Raw genomic sequence first — 19606 nt, 5'->3', positions numbered from 1 at the left:
TGATTAACTGATATTTTATGGTACGACTCCCGCCGAGATATTTCCGAGAACAGTTGTGTTGATGGCGCGGCTACCAAGGAGAATAGAAACAACTTTCATCTTGGTCCAACTATAATGTGAATGTAATTTAGGTTCCTTATTATTTGTATCACGAGTGGTTCCTGGGATTTTTTGCAAAGCGGAAATGGAGCAAGGTTGTTTTTGGTCTGACCGTACTAAAATTATCCGAATTCAAAGGACATAACAAGCTAAAATACTTTGTAGTTTATGAGGGCTACTCCACTTGGAACACATCGAGGTATCCAGAACTCCTTCTAGGATGAGCACTATTTCTCCGCCTTCTTTGGAACAAATTTGCCTAAATTACATTTGTGGAAGTATCCAAGTTCTTTGTTACGAAGTACAGGAAAACGTGGGCAATTTACAGCGAATCGCTTTCAAGTTTCCAGTTTTTCTCCACGAACAACTTGCCGAGAGCATATTGCGTCAACTTGCATGCACAGGGAAGCTAACTCTCAACGTCTTGACACTGTTTATGGACCAGAATACATGCAGATTAAAACGTGCATGTATTCGAAGCTCCGATGTACGAGAGATTGGGCTGAGACTTATACTGATGCATCATAACATCACAGAGCTTGATATCTGTGGAACTGAAATCCCTTTCTCTGAGCTCTTCGCAAGTTCCCTTGAAGGTTACGAATGCACATCTTCCTTGAGGAAACTAAACATAAGTCATGCAAAGGGTGAAATTGATTATGCTGCACTTGGCTACTTTAAAAACCTTACAAGCCTTGACGTCAGCCACAACATGTTCAGTGACTTTGACCTCAAACAGATTTCTATCAAATCACCTAATCTGCTCGAACTCAATATATCCTGCACATCTATAACTGATGCTGAGGCATTTGGCCATCTGCGGTCATCACTTATCACACTCAAGGCATACCACTGTCCAATTTCCTGGCAGAGTCCAACAGAATTTTCAAAATTCACTGCCTTGCGGCATCTTGATATTTCCAGGAATCCAGGGAGTCCTGAGGGTTATGACTGGCCTGGTGATGCTGAGAAACTTGAAATGCTTCTTCTTGATCAAAACGCTTTGAGAAACCTTGAGATTCTTGACATCTCTGGAACACCACGTGTGATGGACCTGCCCCTTCAAGTTTTTATATCATCACATCCAAGGTTGAAATTCTTGGGGCTTTGTAATACAGGGCTTTCTTCTTATGCAAAGTTCCTACCCAAGGACATCGAGGTAAAAACACAAATACTTTATAGTAGGAGTTATTTATGAGCCCTGGTAACTAACAGAATTATTAATTTTTTTCCACATTTCACAAAAATTGCTTGACTGTTAAAAGCTGTTGCACCAAATATCTATATTTTCAATCTACAAGCTGCCCACATATTTTACTGTAGGCTCCCTGGCCTCTGGATATTAAGAGAAATGGAAGAAAAACACGTCTGCCAACCAGCAAATGCTAAGAATTGTTGCGATCCCCTCCAAAACAATTTTGGTTACCCAAGCACCCCTCTTGGCTATACCCCAAACATATATTTTTTTAGAATGCTGGGATGCTATCTCAAAAGCAATAAAGTCTATTAGCTCTGCTACTGCCCATTTGATGGTTCTAGCAACTGTGTGTTCCACAGATCACAGGAGAGGCGACAGAGCAACAAATTCTCTTGTCACTTTGCTGCTATCCAGAACGTTCATCCTACATGACAGAAAGTCTTAGGAGACTCTTTCAAATCAGCAAGAATTGGACACAGGCTAGATTTGAGGTTCTGCAGGTTGGTTCTTCTTGTTAGGAAAACACATTTTATTGCTTTTAACATTTTTTGGACCTGACAAGATTTTTTCTCCTTCTGCAGATAGTCCTTCCACCCATGGAGAAGCACCCCAAGGACCTGCGAGTGCAGATGGCAGCAACGTAAGTGTTTGTTTCTCAGGAACAAATTATTATGATTTGGAATAAATGGTGTATTGCAGACCATATTTCACCAACTGAAATAAACCATGAATTAGAGCCATATCAATCTTTGTTGATCTCCCCATAACTATCTGTTTTTCAGAGCTTGTGTTTTCAACTTAACACGATTTGCAGTGACTCCGAAAGACCTGCATCCTGAAACATTAGGGTAATGTATTTTAACCTAAATTGAAATTAAAACTTATGTCATGGCCCCTCAAAGGCTAACTTTTGCAACTTGATGGCTTTTAGGAGAATTGCCAACTTGGTTTTGAAGGCTATGGAGACATTTCCCCGTAAACATGAGGTATGATACCCTTGTTTTTTCAATTATAATATTTAAAAAGAGACTCTATTTTGATACTAGATAACTGGATTTATTTTTCAGTTATTAAGAAACTGTCTTCTTATTCTGGATTCCAAGCCAATGCTGAAGAAAGCTGTAAGTTTATTTTTAATTTCTAGAAAATCACTCAAACAGCCATAACAGAATGGTAGTGTACAAAACAAAGGCATTAGATCTAAAAACAAAGAGTCCCCAGGATTCTATAAATGACTTCCAAAAAGATGGAAGGATTTTTAAGAATTAAAAAACCTTTGATGTCTCCTTAACAGCATCCATACAATACAACATTCAAGCTATTTAATGCAGTACTGCAGTAGTCAGGGACACTGTTCAATATTTTTTGTAATTTAGATTAAATTATTTGTAAAATTTCAGAAATTTGACTACTATGTTGCATGCATGTCAGCCATGGATGCACTCTGCCAGTTCTCAAATGATCTAAATATTGTCAAGCTTGCCACAAAGATCTGTGCTATCCTCACAGCAAAGGTACAACAAAAATGGTAACATTCAAAATATAAATGTATGCATTCTACATCTTTTGGCTTGGATTCCAATATGAAGTTACACAAAAGGCCTATTTTTTTCAAGATTTCAACTTATGAGACCATTGCACTGGGGACGGATAGGCATTTAAAGGTATTGTCTTTGTCATGTTTTTTTTTTTTTGTGCCAGAAAAACACTAGAAGTATGTGCTCATTGAAATCAACAACTGAACTCAATTTATTTACTGTCCCTTGAACGCCTGCTAGGGAGGCTAACCCCTGGTATGCCCATGATGCATTCCAAATATGGTCATACCACACAGGGAGCCCATCCAAAATTATTACGTCCAAATCTAATGAAGCTGTATAGTGTGAACCAAACTTAAGTCAATTGGTATATCTTTCAGGCCTTGATGTATATTGTGGAAGGAAAGGTAGAAGCTGTGCAAGCGGATTACATTCTCAGTGTGACCCTGAGTGTGCTTTGGAATCTAACAGGTAAGCAGGCACAAACATAGGGGGGGAGAACCCCAGCCCCTTGGCCACCAAAAGGAGGCTATGTATAAGTGAAGGATCATCAAATAATATTATCCTTTTTCCAATAATACCTACACTGCACACCGTACCGTCCACTCTCCCCCTATTTTTATATTTGATAGCTCTGTTTTTTTAATGATTTTAGATGAAGCATGTTGCTCATGTCAACTGTTTATTGATAGCAAAGGACTCAAGTTGCTACTGAGAGTGCTGAAGGTATTTTGATCATTCAGACAGTTATTTCTTGTGTTTATGCACAATACTTTTCATCAAATAATGGCGTCAGGCTGATTTGTCTCTAAATAACTTACATCTTTTACATGTAATACTTTTTTAACTTAAAATTTCTTTTTCAGACTTTCACTTTGGAGAACAAAATAATCATAAAGAAAGTTCTTGGTACTATGGTAAGGGCCTTTAGGGGGTACTGGAGTGGTTGGTAGTAATGCTGGTTGCTTAAACAGCATACAATAAGAGCAACCAATCCATCATAGCTTTATATTCCTTCTGTGATAAGTATGGCATCTGAACATCATCTTAGAGCTATAGAGTTTAAAAATGTTATAATAGCAAGTAATCCAGACGAACTCTTCATTTTAGAGTTACATACCACTGTGTGACATTCCAGCACTGTTTTTTCTTGTGATTGAGCTGCTTTTAAAATACAATGGTCTTTTGTCTGTAGAGAACTTTATATCTTTAACATGTAGATCAGTTTCTCGCTTGAAATAGCTGCTGGAAATGGATACTTTTTGTGACTTGGAAATGTGCGGTGGTGCTCTATTTTCAGCCACCCGGTCGTCCTCTGGTACCCAGGGCATCCAGTTCACAAGCGCGATAACGAGGGGGTCCCTTACCCCCTCTGCAGGCCTTGTTCCGCCATGTTCTCGTGCCTGTGACCTCGACGCCCTGGGTTCCAAGGATGCTACCCTGTTGTATTTTTCCTGATTTGTCAGAACAACATTTCTGAGGTCCATCATCTTCGCCACCACTTTATCAATGATGAATGTATCGAAGCTCTAAGGTAATGCCCCTAGGCCGTAGCCATAATTTTGAGCAGGGGAAGGGGGGGGTTCGTTTACCTGCTTAGCGGACCATTTTCTTTTAGGTAGCTCGTCCTAGCTCGCAGTTGTACTCAATTTTCCTTCATCAGGGCAGACCTTAAAGTCGAGTGGGGTGGTTCTTCCGAACCCCTCCTGGCTACGGGCCTGTGCCCTAATAATTGAAATGAGAATTGTATTAAATTTGGGAATCCTACAGGGTCAGGATTAGGTTCTTTATCCATCCAGCATTTCCTCACCTTTCTTATGTGCAATATTTTTTCGTGACACTCCCCATCTAAAGGGGATGTCAATCCTGCACCCCTTGAAATCGGTGAAATATGTCTTGTATATTCTGTACAAAAATTAGGCAAATTACTGTATCCTTCAAATACCGTTTCCATCTCATGTTCTGTCATGCTTCTAGGAATCTGTTGAAATGCAATGAGATTGATGTGAGTTATTTTGCTGGTGGGATTCTTTCAAACATCGCGCTGGCCTGGACACAACCGTTTTCCACGAAAAGCAGTAGATGCGAAGTTCTTGAGCAGATTGTGAGTAAGCTTGTTATTACCCTTTCCTAGTCTTTACACTCCTCTAACATACAATAGAGCCCAGGCTCAAGAAGAAACATATTTACAAGTTTACAAAAGTCACATAATCTTAATATACGCATTGTGCGCACAGCATAAATCTTTTTGTGGATTGTTCCCACAAAACGTGTTTGCGTTCTTCTATATTTTATTATGAAATAAGCGTCTTTTGCAAGGGCATTTAATATTGATATTAATTCCCATCCTAAGAGGTCGTTCATCTCCGTGTTTTGTTTTAGCAAGATGTGGTCCTTTCTTGGGAGTCGCCAGGGGAGGAAATGGTAGCTTACAGGTAGGGAGGATGGTCAGCAGTTACTAGGACACTGGGAGTTATTACATGAGACCCCGTGGCATGTGCTTGCTGGGCCTGCAGGTTGTGTGGTCCCAGTGACTCCATCATTGATTCCTGGGTGCTAAATGAGAGTCTTTTTCTCATGTTTAACATAATCACATATAATACAGTCCACATTCTACATCTTAATTCTATCTCAAAAGTCTGTTTTTGTCGATAGTTCAATAATAATATTTTTTTTTCCTCTATTGTCATGGCAGATCGTTCACGCCTTTTCTGCCTCTGTTGAGCTCCGATTTGCTGTCGATTCAACTATGGGCTGTCTGGGGGATACTTCACGTCTGCACAAGAAATGGTACTTGACTGAATATGATGCTGTTGATACGATGGTGTTGTAACTAATGCTGCTGCTGAGGATTGTGATGGTGTTGATGATGGTGATGATAATGATAGTAAAATTGGTGGTGTCGGTTGTGCTGATAGTAGAGGTGATGGTGGTGTTTGGGATGATGGTGGTGGAAATAACAGAGATTATGATAATGGTGGTAGTGATGATGATGGTGGTGGTGATGTTCATGAAGATGGTAGAGACGATGATGGTAGTGTTAGTTGATGTTGATGATGGTGGTGGTAGTGGTGATGATGTGGGTTGTGGTGATAATGATGAGGATGGTGGTGGAAATGATGATGGTGGTGGTAGTGGTGACAAAGATGATGGTGGTGGTGATAGTGGTAATGATGGTGATAGTAGTGGTGATGGATTGCGACTGTGATCTTCGTAAATATAATAATCATAACGATGTTACACTAAGTACGTGACCATTCCTTGTTTGTATGTACAGGCCCTCGCTATGTTCCACTGTTGCTGAGCGACGGCATAAGAGATGTCCTCGTGCGTCTTGCAGGCGACTCCAGCTGCTCTGTACCCTTGAGGTGCATGACGGGAAAACTTATCGAAAAAGCTGACGAGTTCCTAGCCAATGCCCAATCACATGGGGTCACGGGGGATTTATCAGATTGAACCGAAACTCCCGAGTGGCCTGTTTACACAAGCGCATTTAGTCGCGGGACGCGAATAGATAAAAATCTATGTAAAACTAAAGTCGCGCGACAAAACATGTTAAAGAACCAGAGCCGTAGTAGGCCATGTAAGATTGAAAAGGGGGGGATACAGAAACTATAAAAAAATAATTGGGGGGGGGGGTCACAGCCAAGCCCCTACAGGTCATGCCCCCAGTGCCCCGCCCCCTGCTACGGCGAAACAGGAGAGGAACAAGCATATCATTGTTTACCAAGAACCTTTGATTGTTGTTAAGGTTCAGAGCTCACAAATTTGTTATTCTGGCCATTTTCTTCTCGTGCTACAATCTCATCCGAACATTGGGCTACGTGGACATTTTATAAGCAAAGAGAAAGCGTCGGCTTTTTGCTTATTGTTCTCAATGGCTGCCTTTTTCTTGAACACTGGACTGTGAGGGACTTTTTGAGAGCAAGAGTTATTTAAATGGAGCTACCTCAAGGCAAGTTTACCGGCTGTACAGATCTTAGGCAACCCAGCTTTTAGGGGTTTAGCGCGCTCTATCGCAGAGAATGTAAATTTTATGCAAGCAAATTAAAGATAAATATTTTAATATAAATATATTTCTACAGTAAAACTCGCCTAAGTCGCCGGCATGTAAACCGCCAAAGTGTCAAAGTCGTCACTCCCCAGAAAGTCCCGATTTGATGAAATAAAATTTTCAATCAAATTTCCTGTTTTTTTTTATAAAGAAAAGTATGACATTATTTTAAGTTTTCCGACTCAAATCCTGGAATGAAACGAATATTTTTCATTCTTTTTCAAGTCGTAAATTTCGTGACTACGCAGGGTGTACAACTATCCCGTGATGATGAGATATCTGTGTATCAGCATCAATCATGTGAATTGACGAATTCGTGAAATACAAATCAGGCCATAACCACAACATAGCAAAAATATATGGCATCAATAATCTCCGTGGACGAAAGGACGTCTTCGCTGCCTTTCGACCTCCCTGATGTTATTTTAATCCAAATTTTCAGACACTTCACCATCAAAGAGTTAGGGACATTGTGCCGCGTCTGTCGTAAATGGAACGAGTTGATAACTACTGACTCGACCTTCAAGCGCTTCGTCCCAAGGTGCGTCGCTAGTCACAGGACCGCTTCCGAGCAGGCTTCATATTACGATGTCGTCAGATATTTGACTTTGTTTAAAAAGATTACACGAAATGGGACACGTCGTGTAAAACATTGAAAAATGGACCAGACACGGGAAGAAAAAAGACCCCCCAACAGTGACATCGACAGAATCATTAAAGTTTGAAGTATATACCGAAAATGTATTAGTTTTAATTTTCCTTTCCAACTTCTGAAAAATAAAATCGCCTGATACTCGGGCTAGAATCTCAAATGAGTCTATTTCGACAAGAATTTCGGCACAGCGGCGTAGCCAGGATTTTTAACAGAAGGGGGCCCAAAAGGAACTTTCAAGGGCATTTTCTCCTGTATTTTAGATAATGTCTCATACAGTTACTGTATTTTTGGCTGCTGAAAGGGGGGAGGCCCGGGCCCCCTAGGCCACCCCCCTGCGGCAATTAGCGCACGATTGCACTCTCGAGTAGAGAGCATTAAAGACATCAGCGAGGACTGGTGCGAGCTCGAAGGCAAAGGTCTTTAGAACTACATTTGGGATGGCATCCGGACCAGGGGACTTGGTCTTGACTGTGAGTGTCGTGTACGCCTCACCCTCGGTGACGAATAGCTCGGAGGGATCTCGTGAACATCAATAGCTGCAATGATCGCATTAGTCAGAGGGGTGAATGAGGAAGTCTGACCAGTAAAATACCGGTTAATTCTATGACACAAGGTCTCTATATTGAGATTGCCAATGTCAACCACAATCAGTTGTCTGTACCATTCCCCATGGTTGCAAGACCAGAAATTATCTCTTCCTTCCACCAGCGTCTTGGGTTGGTGTTTTTAGGTTCTTCACTTTGCAGGCATAGTAAGATTTTTCGCTTTTCGCAATTGCACTCGCTACTTTGTTGCGCCAAAGCTTGAACACAGGGGAGGTTTTCCTAAACTTAGCTAGGGACTGTTGCCTTTTTGCAATCCAGGGCTTCACCTGAAATGTATTCCAGGGTTTTTTGTTGATATGGCGGTGTGAAGTTTTCAGGGAGAGGTACTCATTGATGGCTTAAAACATTCATGAAAGTATAGAACTTCTCGCGAGGACGCTGAGAACACATTTTGCCATGAAAAGCTCGTAAGCCGAAGTTACGTAAGCAGCTGTCTCTAGAAGTCTGTCTCTGAAGTACAAAGACACAACAATAGTCACTGGCGCTGATTTTCGGGAGCTGCGAAGGATCTTGTAAAATCTTGGGTCTGTTTGTTAAAACCAGTGGGGATCTTCCCCAGTGGGTTGAAATCGCCCGTCACCCATATAAGGCTATCCGCATGGTTAAGGACCTGCCTGGTAATTATGATGACCAATCGGTGTGGGTTGGAAAGAATCATTCAATTAGATGTTATCAAAGGATGGATACAATAAACTGAAAAGAATATTTGCAGAATAGCAATCATTTTATTATATATTGTCTTAACGATGACTGCTTCAATGAGAATCTCATTTTGCTTGTTCATATCAAACCCACTATGAGTTACAATACATCAATACATGGATTCTCTGAGTGGAACATTTCAAATGGGAATTATATATATATATATATTAAATGAAATTTTCTACAAATTTTACCTATGACCATTCACAGTTTTGATCGAGAACATGAGTATATAATGCCCACTAAAACAGTTTAGGAAGCTTGCGAAGTCTGTCGATGTCCAGCACTTTTGGTGGTGCGCTTTTAAACTGCTGTGGATCAGGACTAGGCGGTGGGGTAAGACATTGCAAAAGCTGTGAAGTCTTACTAGTACTATCAACACTGCATTTCCTGTGAGCAGGTTTTGAACCACTGTCTATTGCATGTGATTGTTCTCTCCTTTCCTCACTCAATTTTCTAGCCACCAAGTTGTACTTTTCCAGGTAATGTTGTGTTGCCATAGATAAATTGGTTATGGTGAAATCAACAGGGCTCGACCTGAACAAGTTATGTTGGCTTCCATATCCATGATGTCCAGCAACTGTCTTTCCCTGTTTGTGTGAAGCTTGATGCAAATCCTGTAGTTGTTCGCTTGTAAGATACTTCAAGGCAATGGCATCTGCATCGCTGACTTCATCCATGGTTTCATCCAGCGCAAGAGAGACATAATTAATGCATGGATGATTTGGGATAGCATTCATTGAAGCAGATCTTGAAAATGTTTCGTCACGACCATTTGTTTGTGTCCTATATCAAAAGAAGAAAAACACACAATATTACTAGAAATAAGACGATAAATGGCGATGATGATGAGCGGCATACAAATATTAGTATTCTTGATAAGTAATTTTAATTCACTGATGATTGTCCAAGCATACATACCTATGTTCTTTGCTGCTGTTACCACATCTGATTTTTTCCAGCTCTTTCATCGTGGCTTGTATCACCTCCTCTGTAGTGGGCTCATGTACCCTTGTTTGCTCTCTAGGTTCTTGTTCCTCAAACTTTTCTTGCTTTTTGGATTCAAGGACAGAAGACACAACTTGCTCTCTGCTGGATGACTTATCAGTCTGCGACTTGTGTGATGATTCATTTTCACCTTCTACTTGCTTGCAAAGAAATTCCCTTGCATTTGCCTGTCATAGAAATAGTCCAACATGGTATTCAAAGAAACTTTTTGGCTACATAACCAGAGCTTGACACTCATGCATACTTTAACTGATTAACTAATCAGGGAGAAACAAAGGGACATCAATAAGAAGTTGGTACATAATTTCCAAATAAGCTTTCACATTATCATGGGTGATAACTAATATTAAAATGGGATTACACAGTAGACGTTATTGATTACAGGGTGGATAAAAAGCTCGTGCACTTCTCGTGTACTTTTTTAGTTGAGTAAAAAAACAAGTCTTACAAAACAGCATGACAATGATAAAAAACTTTTATGGTAGTGTGTGAATACGAAAAATCAATAGCCATAGTGGCCGCCTTTATTATTTATTACAATTTTTATGTTTAGTTATTTTATCGTCGTCGCGATGCGATCACTGTAACTTGACTTGTTCAAAATACTCTAAACACTTTCTATCGGTTCATGGTTAGGTTAATTGGCTGGTAATTCGTCCCTTTCTATTGAATTTGGAAAGTTTTGTTGGCAACATTTGATAAGTAACATTAGCTTTGTGAACAGGAGTTCCGTTTTGTATGGATGTCATGTCTCGATTCGCACTGAACTCCCTTATTTTAGTAGCTGATCTTGGGCACGGGAATTCCTAGAATCACATCGCTTGTATTTTGCTTTGATGATTGTATTTTGGACGACTATTTTGGACGCAGCGCTCCGACCTTTGAATAATTTTAGCTATTTACGTGCTATTTCTCTAAATGAGCTGGCTGATGACCTCAAATTGCTGCCTCTCTTTTCAAATCAACAACAAAATTGTTGCGAAATGTACATTTCTGACTTCGCATGCGCGCAACATTTGACTGGAAAAAGTTAAATTCTTCAAGATCTTAGGACTTCTTTAGGAATACTAACCAATGTTCTTCACTTTTTTAAACTGGAAAGCAGGTTTGTGGTCAAATAATATTCTAGTTTGAAAAACAATAAAATCAACGCATTATAAAAAGTGCACATGATCCACCCTGTAGTAATGATGTCTAAAATCTCAGACATCAATTTATCTGATATTAGTATTGTTTTTTAGTAAAAAAAAGTCATACCAAAAGATTGTCATAGAAGAGTTTTTCATTCTTCTGCAGCAAGTCTTCAAAATGCGAATCCTGTATTGCTTGTTGCTGTAGTTTTGGGCCCCCAGACTCATCACCAGTCCTATCATCGTCCATTATTAGACTTGCACTTTCACCTGAATAATCAGAAAAATGGTTAAAATCAATGACAGACCAACCGACCGACAGACTGATCAACACCGACCAGGGGCAGGCCACTTATTGGAATTTTTTCCTTCACACGTGCAGTAAGTTATTACAGTATACAGTTATGGAGCTTCTAATGGAGCCTTGATTTTGCATTTAATGACTCACAAGCTTTACTCTTTTAGGCCATAAGACAATGAAAATCAGGTCAATAAGTTCCCATAGAGCCTGCACACTTGGTCACTAAGAGTTATGGATTTGTATTTATAGGCCAAAAAGGAGAGCTTATCATAAGGTCTCACCTAAGACTGGGCTCAAGAAGCTATTCTTATCCATCCTCCTCTCAGTGGCCTCGGGACTTCCTATGTAGCTATGGAAATCAACTGCATGGACAGATGAAGCCAAAGTTGTGTTGGGGTCTTCAGAGATCATAGCCTGCCTCGCATCCTCAGCATTAAGCACTAGTGATTCTCCGCTTTGATCTGGGTAAGTGGGAGAAGCAGTGGATGTGTTATTTGAATTCAACTTCATGTGATCTGTTCCACTCTCAGGTTCTTTAATAGGTGATGTAGCAGCTGACTTTTTTCCATTTACGCGGATGGGAGAGCTGAGCATCAGGCTGGCACCAGTATTTGTGCACATGGTCACCCTGGTGACTGCTGGGACTGTTGATGGGCAGCTGGCTGGTAGGGGTGGCGTTTCAGTTGGCACGCTAGCAGTTGAGAGGTTCTGCTGTTGGAATTGAAGAAGTTTGATCTGGACAGAAAAAAATTTGGACACATTGTAGCGAAACTGAACAATACATTACCTTTCCCTATATTATCATGCAGCATGGACATGAGAGTATGTACCCAGTATCCCTTGCGCTCATTGCAGATATGGCAGATATGTTACTTACTTACCCTTGCTTTCATGCCACATGAACTAATTTGCAGAAATGTATTTCCCATTATACATGTCTAGTAACATTTGTGTTATACATGTCCTTTCCCCACTTCTTTTGTTGTATTGTTTTGTCTGACACACAAGTTAAGGCTATAGTTCCTCAGTAACAGATTGTGAAAACTATGAATTAAACAGCAATTTTATATTACAGGCACAGTACCTGCTCTTGAAGCTCTTTTATTTGCTCTTTTAGTTGTTCCTGTTGCTTGAGCATGGTATATGGGTCAAGGTATTGAAGAGACGCCTCACTGTGAATACTTGTCACAGCACCGCTTCCTGGCAAACCGCCAATCACAGCATCGCTTCCTGGCAAACCACCAATCACAGCATCGCTTCCTGGCAAACCACCACTCATCACAGCATCGCTTCCTGGCAAACCACCACTCATCACAGCACCGCTTCCTGGCAAACCGTCAATCACAGCATCGCTTCCTGGCAAACCACCACTCATCACAGCATCGCTTCCTGGCAAAACGCCACTCATCACAGCAAGACTTCCTGGCGAGCCATCATTCCTTGTCCAGTCAATTGTTAAATCTCCAACTCCTGAATCCTGGAACCTGCTTGGTGATACCTTAGTTTCTGTGTTTCTGCTCCCCTTAGTGACTGGGATTGGCTGAGAATGGAAATCCTGGAGCTTTTCTCCTCTTTGGATCTGAGAGTCACACCGGGCAGGGTCGGCGTTATTTTGTAGGGATGGGTGATCATCTGATGCCCTCTTATTTGGTAGGGATAGGTCATCTGATGCCCTCTTATTTGGTAGGGATAGGTCATCTGATGCCCTCTTATTTGGTAGGGATAGGTCATCTGGTGTCCCCTTTTTTGGAAGGGATGGGTCATCTGATGCCTTTGATTGAGTTGGTGAGCTAGCGCATGGCTTATATGGAGCAGCAGCATAGTTGTCTTCAAATTGATAATCTTGACAGCAATTAACTGGTGCCTCCCCCTGCTCTGTCCCATTTGACTGTGTGGACTGGAGGTTGCCTTGCGTCTTTGGCCTATGAATAACAGGTGTAGAGCTGGACCTGTCCGAGACTCTCCCTCTCCCTCTTGCAGGTCTACCTGTGCCCCTAGAGTGCGGGTTTATGTTTTTCCCTCTCTTGCTTGGCAACACAGGGGTGTTCTGAGATTGATTGTCTCTTGTAATCTGCTTTAGGGGCTCCCTATTTGGGGAATTTCTAGCATTGGAAATAACCTGCTTTCCAAAGTTCCTAGGTTCTGAGAAAACATTTTCTTTGTTAGGGAAGGAGTTCCTGGATTGCCTGGTTTGTTTTTTCAACTCAGGAAAACAGACAACTGGAATCTCTAATTCTTTCACATTTGCATTTTCTTGGAGCTTCCTTGTATTTGTATCTTCAAAGCTTAGAGATAATGACACTTCGGGTACTTCCGGCACAAATAATGGATTCTGGTGAAAGAGGAAATTTGCACTATTTAGCAAAGACTGTACCACATAACATGACTGGCATGGGTATTTTGGTCAAGTTCTTTTACAATTCTGGATTATGCAGTCAACTTGCCAATAAAATAAAAAGAAATTGATGAAGCTAAATTCCCAACTCGTTTTAATTTTGTAGATTATCTGGAATGTAGAACTTGATGGAAAGACGAAGAAAGACAAGGCCATGGATAATGCCTTCATTTAAAGGTAGCAAAGAAAGCAGATGGAAAAGGGTGTATGTATCACCAACCTGTCTTGCCTGTGGGTGTGGCGAAGGTGAGGGACGAGGTATCAGGCTGCCATCTTGTAGGTATGAATTTGATGTTTCATGGGTAACTGGTTGCTGGGTCTCACTGGGAAATAAATGTAGTTTCTAGTGAGAGGTACACAATTCCAAACCATTTTGAACAACACAATTCATAGCCTCTTCTGCAGGCATCTCGAGTGTTTTTTACTCTCAGTATTTTTATGAATCGGGGTTCCTGTGGTGAGTTGAACTGAAACTGGGAGCCAAAAGAAGGGAGGGGGAGATAAGAAATGAAAGAAAAATCCCTCTTTTCACTGACCCAGGCCCCACTCTTTCTTGAATATGCCACAGGAAGCCCGAAATTGAAAAAAAGCCTTTTTTTTCACTTGAGATGCCTATACCATAGGTCAGATAAGGCAAACTATCATATAAAGAATGTTCCAGCTTAGCCTCATCATCTGGATAAGTGTCTCCATGTTCATTCATGTAGATTTGGCTGTAAAGTTAAGTGTAGCAAGGTAGAACCCTACCCTAAGGATGCCAGCTTTTAAAGGACACTTTACACATTCTCAAAATACCTGAGAAAAACATTTTTATTTTATTTTGAGTTCTATCTAATATGAATCATGAATTACGCCTGGTTGATAGATGTTGGCACAGTAGGAAACCTGCAGTAGAGTACTTCCATACCAGTTTGAGCTCTGTCTCTTGTTGTTCCAGCTTATGACGGCTTGATCAAACAGGTTTCTGTTAGTGTTGTCACCACAGGGTAGTAGGTCAAAACGCAAGGGTTCTGAAAACTTGTCACTGAAAGGCTAAAAGACACAATATTTCCATTTAAGACACAAGCACAATTTACATTAAAGACTTTAACATCTAGCCTCTTACCACTTCAAAATGTAGATTTTCATAACAGCTGTAGAGTTCAAAGGGACCAGTGCTAGACTGTTCCTAGTAATTAAACACAGAAGGTTTGAGCACTGCATATCAATGGAAATTCCTTGCGATTTTCAAGTCAGCTATGACTTACCTGTGGGGCACATTCCCAGAAGATGGGAGCTGCATTAGCAGGCGAGTAATGCACAAGAAGGAATGTGTTAGGAGCGGCAACCACCCTACAGAGAGGTAAACATAGTGTTACACATATACATATTGTGTTTGAACAAAGCTTTCAGTAGGACACCTGAAGGTTATAGTAAATATAATTATTTTCCAGGGAGGTGTGAGAGTACCTTTCTTTGATGGATTTGCAATTCAGGAACTTGATACAGCATGCCCACACAAATGGATGATGAACTGTGAAAGAGCCACTTACCCAGCTAAATGTGAAAGAACAATTATGTGGGCATCAGTAAATGATTGACAAGCAATGAGTAATAAGGCACTTTTCTCAAGAGTTGGCTCTGACCCATTAACAACAATCAGCCATTAGTTCCATGGTACAGTACTGTATAACTTACACTCCTATAAGAGGGAGGGAAAAAGCCTTGGGATCTGACTCCAAGAGGAGCAATAGCTTCCTGGTATTATCCATGGTAAGAAACCTGCAGAAAACATGTTTGGCTTGGTTAATATTAAAAGTTCATTAGAACTTTTGTCATTTGTCTTGAAGAGGGGGCATGAAAAGAGAGAGGGGGGAATTTCATTTTTTCTTCTTCTTTTTTGTTTTTGTAATTTTTGCCCACTGTATGGTACATAAACTATTTACATCAACAGTGGTTTCCTTTTCACATTTTTAATTAGTAAGAAGCAAAAAACCTGATACTCTTTGAAACATGCTTCAAGAGATAGTTTGAAAGAGATTGGCCATGTATAAAGGTTTTGGTATATCTAAGTTCTAAGTATATCTATCTTTCGTATACTCACCCACACTTAGGGACTCCATGGACTTCACTCAAGCGCAGTGGTCCTGCCAGGTTCCTGGCTAAAGCTGTTGGTATAATGGGGACTGGGGTAACAGGAATGGCTAGGATACCAGTTTCCATGGTAACTGCTCCAACTATGAATAAAACATGAGACAGTTAGGCAAGGTGGGCTTGGAAGTTTATGAACTTTGTTATCAGTTTTCAACATTACATTTATTAATTTTCAACATCGAAAACTGTCATTATTCAAAATTGTGTAGTGTTTCTCAGACTGCATGTTTCCTGTATTAGGTTTCCAAATTGGTAGGAAAGATTGAAGTAAACTTACAGTGCAAGTTGAGTATGACTTCATCATCGCCACTGTGAGCATGACAACAGGCCTTAAAGCTGATGAAGTTTGTTAGAGTCAGAGCATCTTCTCCAGTAATCCTGCTATGTAGGACCATCAAAGCCCGATCAAATTCCTCTTTTGAATGTGTGACAGAGTTTTCAGCTCCAATCAGTCCTTTAATAAACTACATGAGAGAAAACATTTGGTAACTTTTAGTTATACACTGTAAATCACAACCAACTACAACTCACTTGTCATTGATAAAAAAAATAATTTGCAATCTAGGCAACACCATTTTGATTGAATTTTTTAAGTGCTACTAAAAATATCAGCTTGGCAATTCACAAACTAAACCTCAACACAATCAACTGACACAACAAACACAAGCAACTGACAAGTTGATACTTGATGAGGAGCTGATGTTTTCTTTCCTTTTTCCATATTTTCTCTGAAATTTGACTGTACCAAAGTTCACTTCTATTTTATTTTTGTCATCAACCCATCAGTTGCAAATGGTCAGCTCCTTGCAAGGCTCCAGTCACATTTATTACCCTAATTGGAATTACTTGATCACCAGGTACAATAGTTGTTGGTACTTTGTATTTTGCTCCTTTTGCACTCCCTGACATAAAAGAAAGTACTGTTAATCAAAAAATGGCATATAATTAACGTTTTAAAACAAAATCCTGTCATATTTCTCTCACCATCCCGCTCTGCTATTTCTCTTCCAGGATCAAACCTGTCAATATGTAGAGCCAGGCCTTCTTCTCCTACACACAAAAGGCAATAAGAAAATGGTGAATCCATCAATCTAATTATGAAGATGCAAACTTGTTGGACTGATAATTTGGTGTTTGGTTAAAAGGTATTAGTAAGCTTTCAAGATAATCAAACAGGGACCTATCAGAGTTGTTGGACTTACGTGAGTCTACAGATAATGAGCCTATCAGGAAGGAATTGAAGGGGGATGCTGATTGATTTAGGTGTCGCACGGCAAGCCGCAGAGTCTGCTCATTGACCATCACCCTCATGTTTCTACCAAGAAAGAAGCAGATGTTAACTGCGTATGTTAAACATATGTAATGAAAGGCCATACTGTCATTACATTTCATAAATAGGTCAATAGGTAAAATTGTATTACTTTTGTTTTTAATACTGTACATATTTCAGTCTTGGATAAATCAAATTTACTCCTTGGAATTTGACAAAATAGAGTGACTGCAGAGTGACTAAGTTATTTTTAGCTGGTTACTAGGGCTGAAAGACTTAACATATCCCTAGGAACTACCAATAGCCTCTGTGTGGGTTGTATGATTTGTTTTCTGGAATCACTAAATAATAAAAGGACAACATTTAAAAGTTTACCTCCTAGAATAAAGATGCAAGAGCTCATGGTCACCCTGTGGTCTCCTGTCCCTGAAAACAACCCAGAATAAGTTGATATCAGTTAGTAGAACAAATCTAAACTTCATTTAGCAAAACACCCAAGCAGTCCTGAAAAGAAAACTTCAGAAACTAGTAGTTGACTCAAAACACTTGTCTTTATTAAGACTTCTTTAGGGCTTTACCACTAGGTTTTGGTGTACTTTTAAGTGTTCATCAGAAATTTCACTTGTATCTACAGTTTCCTCCAAAACTAAACAATGTCAGTGATCTTTGTCAATAAAAAAAAAAAAAAACATTTAGGTTTGGTAAAGCAGAGAAGACTATCAAGCCTAAATTCAGGGTAACACCATTTGTATGGTGACCTTATTAGGGAAACTCAGGAGAATTGCAAACATAGGCTCTTCATTCATTGAACGTGTCTCTTACCATAGAATGTGGGTAGTGGGAGGAAACTTGAAGGGCTCGACTGTTACAGGATTTTGGCTATAAAAAAGTGCACTTTGTTACAGAATTCATTATCATATGCTGAACTGAAACCGTTACAATCAAAGTAGGCACACCAGTATACCAGGAGCACTGTGCTGCAGTTAAGATAAAGGAGAAAGAGTAAGTATGTTTAATGTACCCGTTGTTATGTCCAAGTAGTGTACAAACACTGAAAATGACCCAAGCCTACTACACTCATTGACGAGACGGCGAAAATTTACAGTCAAAACTTTTATGAATGAGAGATAATCAAAGAGAGATGTTAAGACTGTAAATGCAAGATCAATTGTTTAAGATAAGACAGGCAGCCCAGGCAATGGTTTTGAACTTGTTCGTAGCTTGGAATCGGCTGTTTGTAGTAGAGGTAAAACAAGTGGATTGGAGTAGCGATTTTTTGTAAAATGTTGCCAATAAAATTGCCTTAAAACTTAGAACATGTCTTGTTGTTACCAAATGTATGTCTGATAACCATTTGGGGGTGGTTTTCTTCGCGAAATATACAGCTTCACTCACCCTACTAAGGAAAGAACCAAGGTTGGAGGCGCCATATAGAATGTTTGTACCCTGGCATAGGTCAATGAGATAAAAATATTTCGTTTGTTGTATTTTCCTCGCGAATTTGGACAGGATTTGAGTGCTACCGAAAAAGGCGCCTCCAACCTTGTTTCTTTCCTTAGTAGAGTGAGTGAAGCTGTATATTTCACGAGGAAGACTACCCCCAAATCGTTATAAGACGCTACAAACTACAAGCTACAAAATAGCTTCAAAACCATTGCCTGGGCTACCTGTGATTAGAGTTGGAACTTACATAGACACTCGTCTTCGTTTGATTGAGGCTTAAACCTGAGTTGAAACTTCGGATAAACCATGGTTGTAATGAGCTAGAACTTAGCAATATCTAAAAATACGTCTATGTCTCGCAACAAATAACTACTAGCAAATACCTCCATTGTGATTTCGGAGAGTGATTTGGCCCCTGTGTCCTATTCCCATTAGTAAAGAATGCCGATGGCTTTGGAGGAAGGATTCTTGGGTTGCTAACACACTCCATATTATACACAATACCAACAGCACCGTTCCTGCGATAGCAATCAAACATCAAAGGCTAAAATCAGTGACGAACAAAGTCTATAAGGTGCAAAAATATTCGCTCGCGTCTTATCGTGAAAGAAATTGTTGATGCCATCGAGCACATAACTCAACTGTGTTACGCTACCGTACCATATATAAACCCTTAAATACAACTCAGACCTTATTCTACATCTTTCATACCTTTTGGGATCACATCTGATGCAATAAAGTGCTCAATTTAGAGTCGAAAATCAACTTCCACTTTTATAAGAAAACAAACACAAACGAAAATGCCGCGCAAAGCTACCCGGCCCCAGTACCACGCGGGTAGTCTGGGAGCGAGGCCAAAACACAGGCCGCCCAGCAGAATGCACTCAGGAAAAAGATGAGAAGGTCTATAAATCTCGTTTCCGTTGCTCGGTTGATAAATCCCGTTTCCCGGTCTACCATCTAAAAAAGCAAAACCTGATTCCACTAGCCCTAAAGTTAAGATATCAGTAAAGGATATAGTTATTTTAGGAAAGTGAAACGAAAAGTTTATTTACATTTTTCAAAGTGTAAATAA

General features: G+C 40.1%; 2 protein-coding genes across 2 annotated transcripts; one reads left to right on the top strand and one right to left on the bottom strand.

The window, feature by feature from the left end:
- Window positions 1-10: 10 nt before the first annotated feature.
- LOC5517487 (protein zyg-11 homolog B) lies at window positions 11-6907 on the top strand. The gene is made up of 16 exons (XM_048727245.1): window positions 11-1258; window positions 1657-1797; window positions 1879-1937; window positions 2080-2145; window positions 2229-2283; window positions 2365-2418; window positions 2698-2811; window positions 2914-2961; window positions 3216-3306; window positions 3491-3561; window positions 3702-3752; window positions 4302-4369; window positions 4813-4939; window positions 5218-5270; window positions 5531-5625; window positions 6113-6907. The coding sequence occupies exons 1-16, from the start codon at window positions 320-322 to the stop codon at window positions 6289-6291; spliced, it is 2211 nt and encodes a 736-aa protein (XP_048583202.1). The 5' UTR covers window positions 11-319; the 3' UTR covers window positions 6292-6907.
- A 1947-nt stretch (window positions 6908-8854) lies between these two features.
- On the bottom strand, window positions 8855-19348 carry LOC5505236. Its single transcript, XM_001626038.3, has 20 exons — window positions 19243-19348; window positions 18915-19049; window positions 17911-17967; window positions 17464-17514; window positions 17021-17133; window positions 16803-16868; window positions 16650-16720; window positions 16096-16282; window positions 15769-15901; window positions 15363-15446; window positions 15135-15221; window positions 14933-15017; window positions 14791-14853; window positions 14593-14717; window positions 13906-14008; window positions 12375-13622; window positions 11572-12025; window positions 11117-11259; window positions 9773-10026; window positions 8855-9637 (listed from the first exon to the last, which is right to left on the bottom strand). The coding sequence occupies exons 2-20, from the start codon at window positions 19019-19021 to the stop codon at window positions 9094-9096; spliced, it is 3975 nt and encodes a 1324-aa protein (XP_001626088.2). The 5' UTR covers window positions 19022-19049; window positions 19243-19348; the 3' UTR covers window positions 8855-9093.
- Between the last annotated feature and the right edge of the window lie 258 nt (window positions 19349-19606).

Source organism: Nematostella vectensis, chromosome 1, assembly GCF_932526225.1.
Source record: "Nematostella vectensis chromosome 1, jaNemVect1.1, whole genome shotgun sequence".
NCBI lineage: Eukaryota > Metazoa > Cnidaria > Anthozoa > Actiniaria > Edwardsiidae > Nematostella > Nematostella vectensis.
This window is presented reverse-complemented; position numbering and strand designations above follow the sequence as displayed.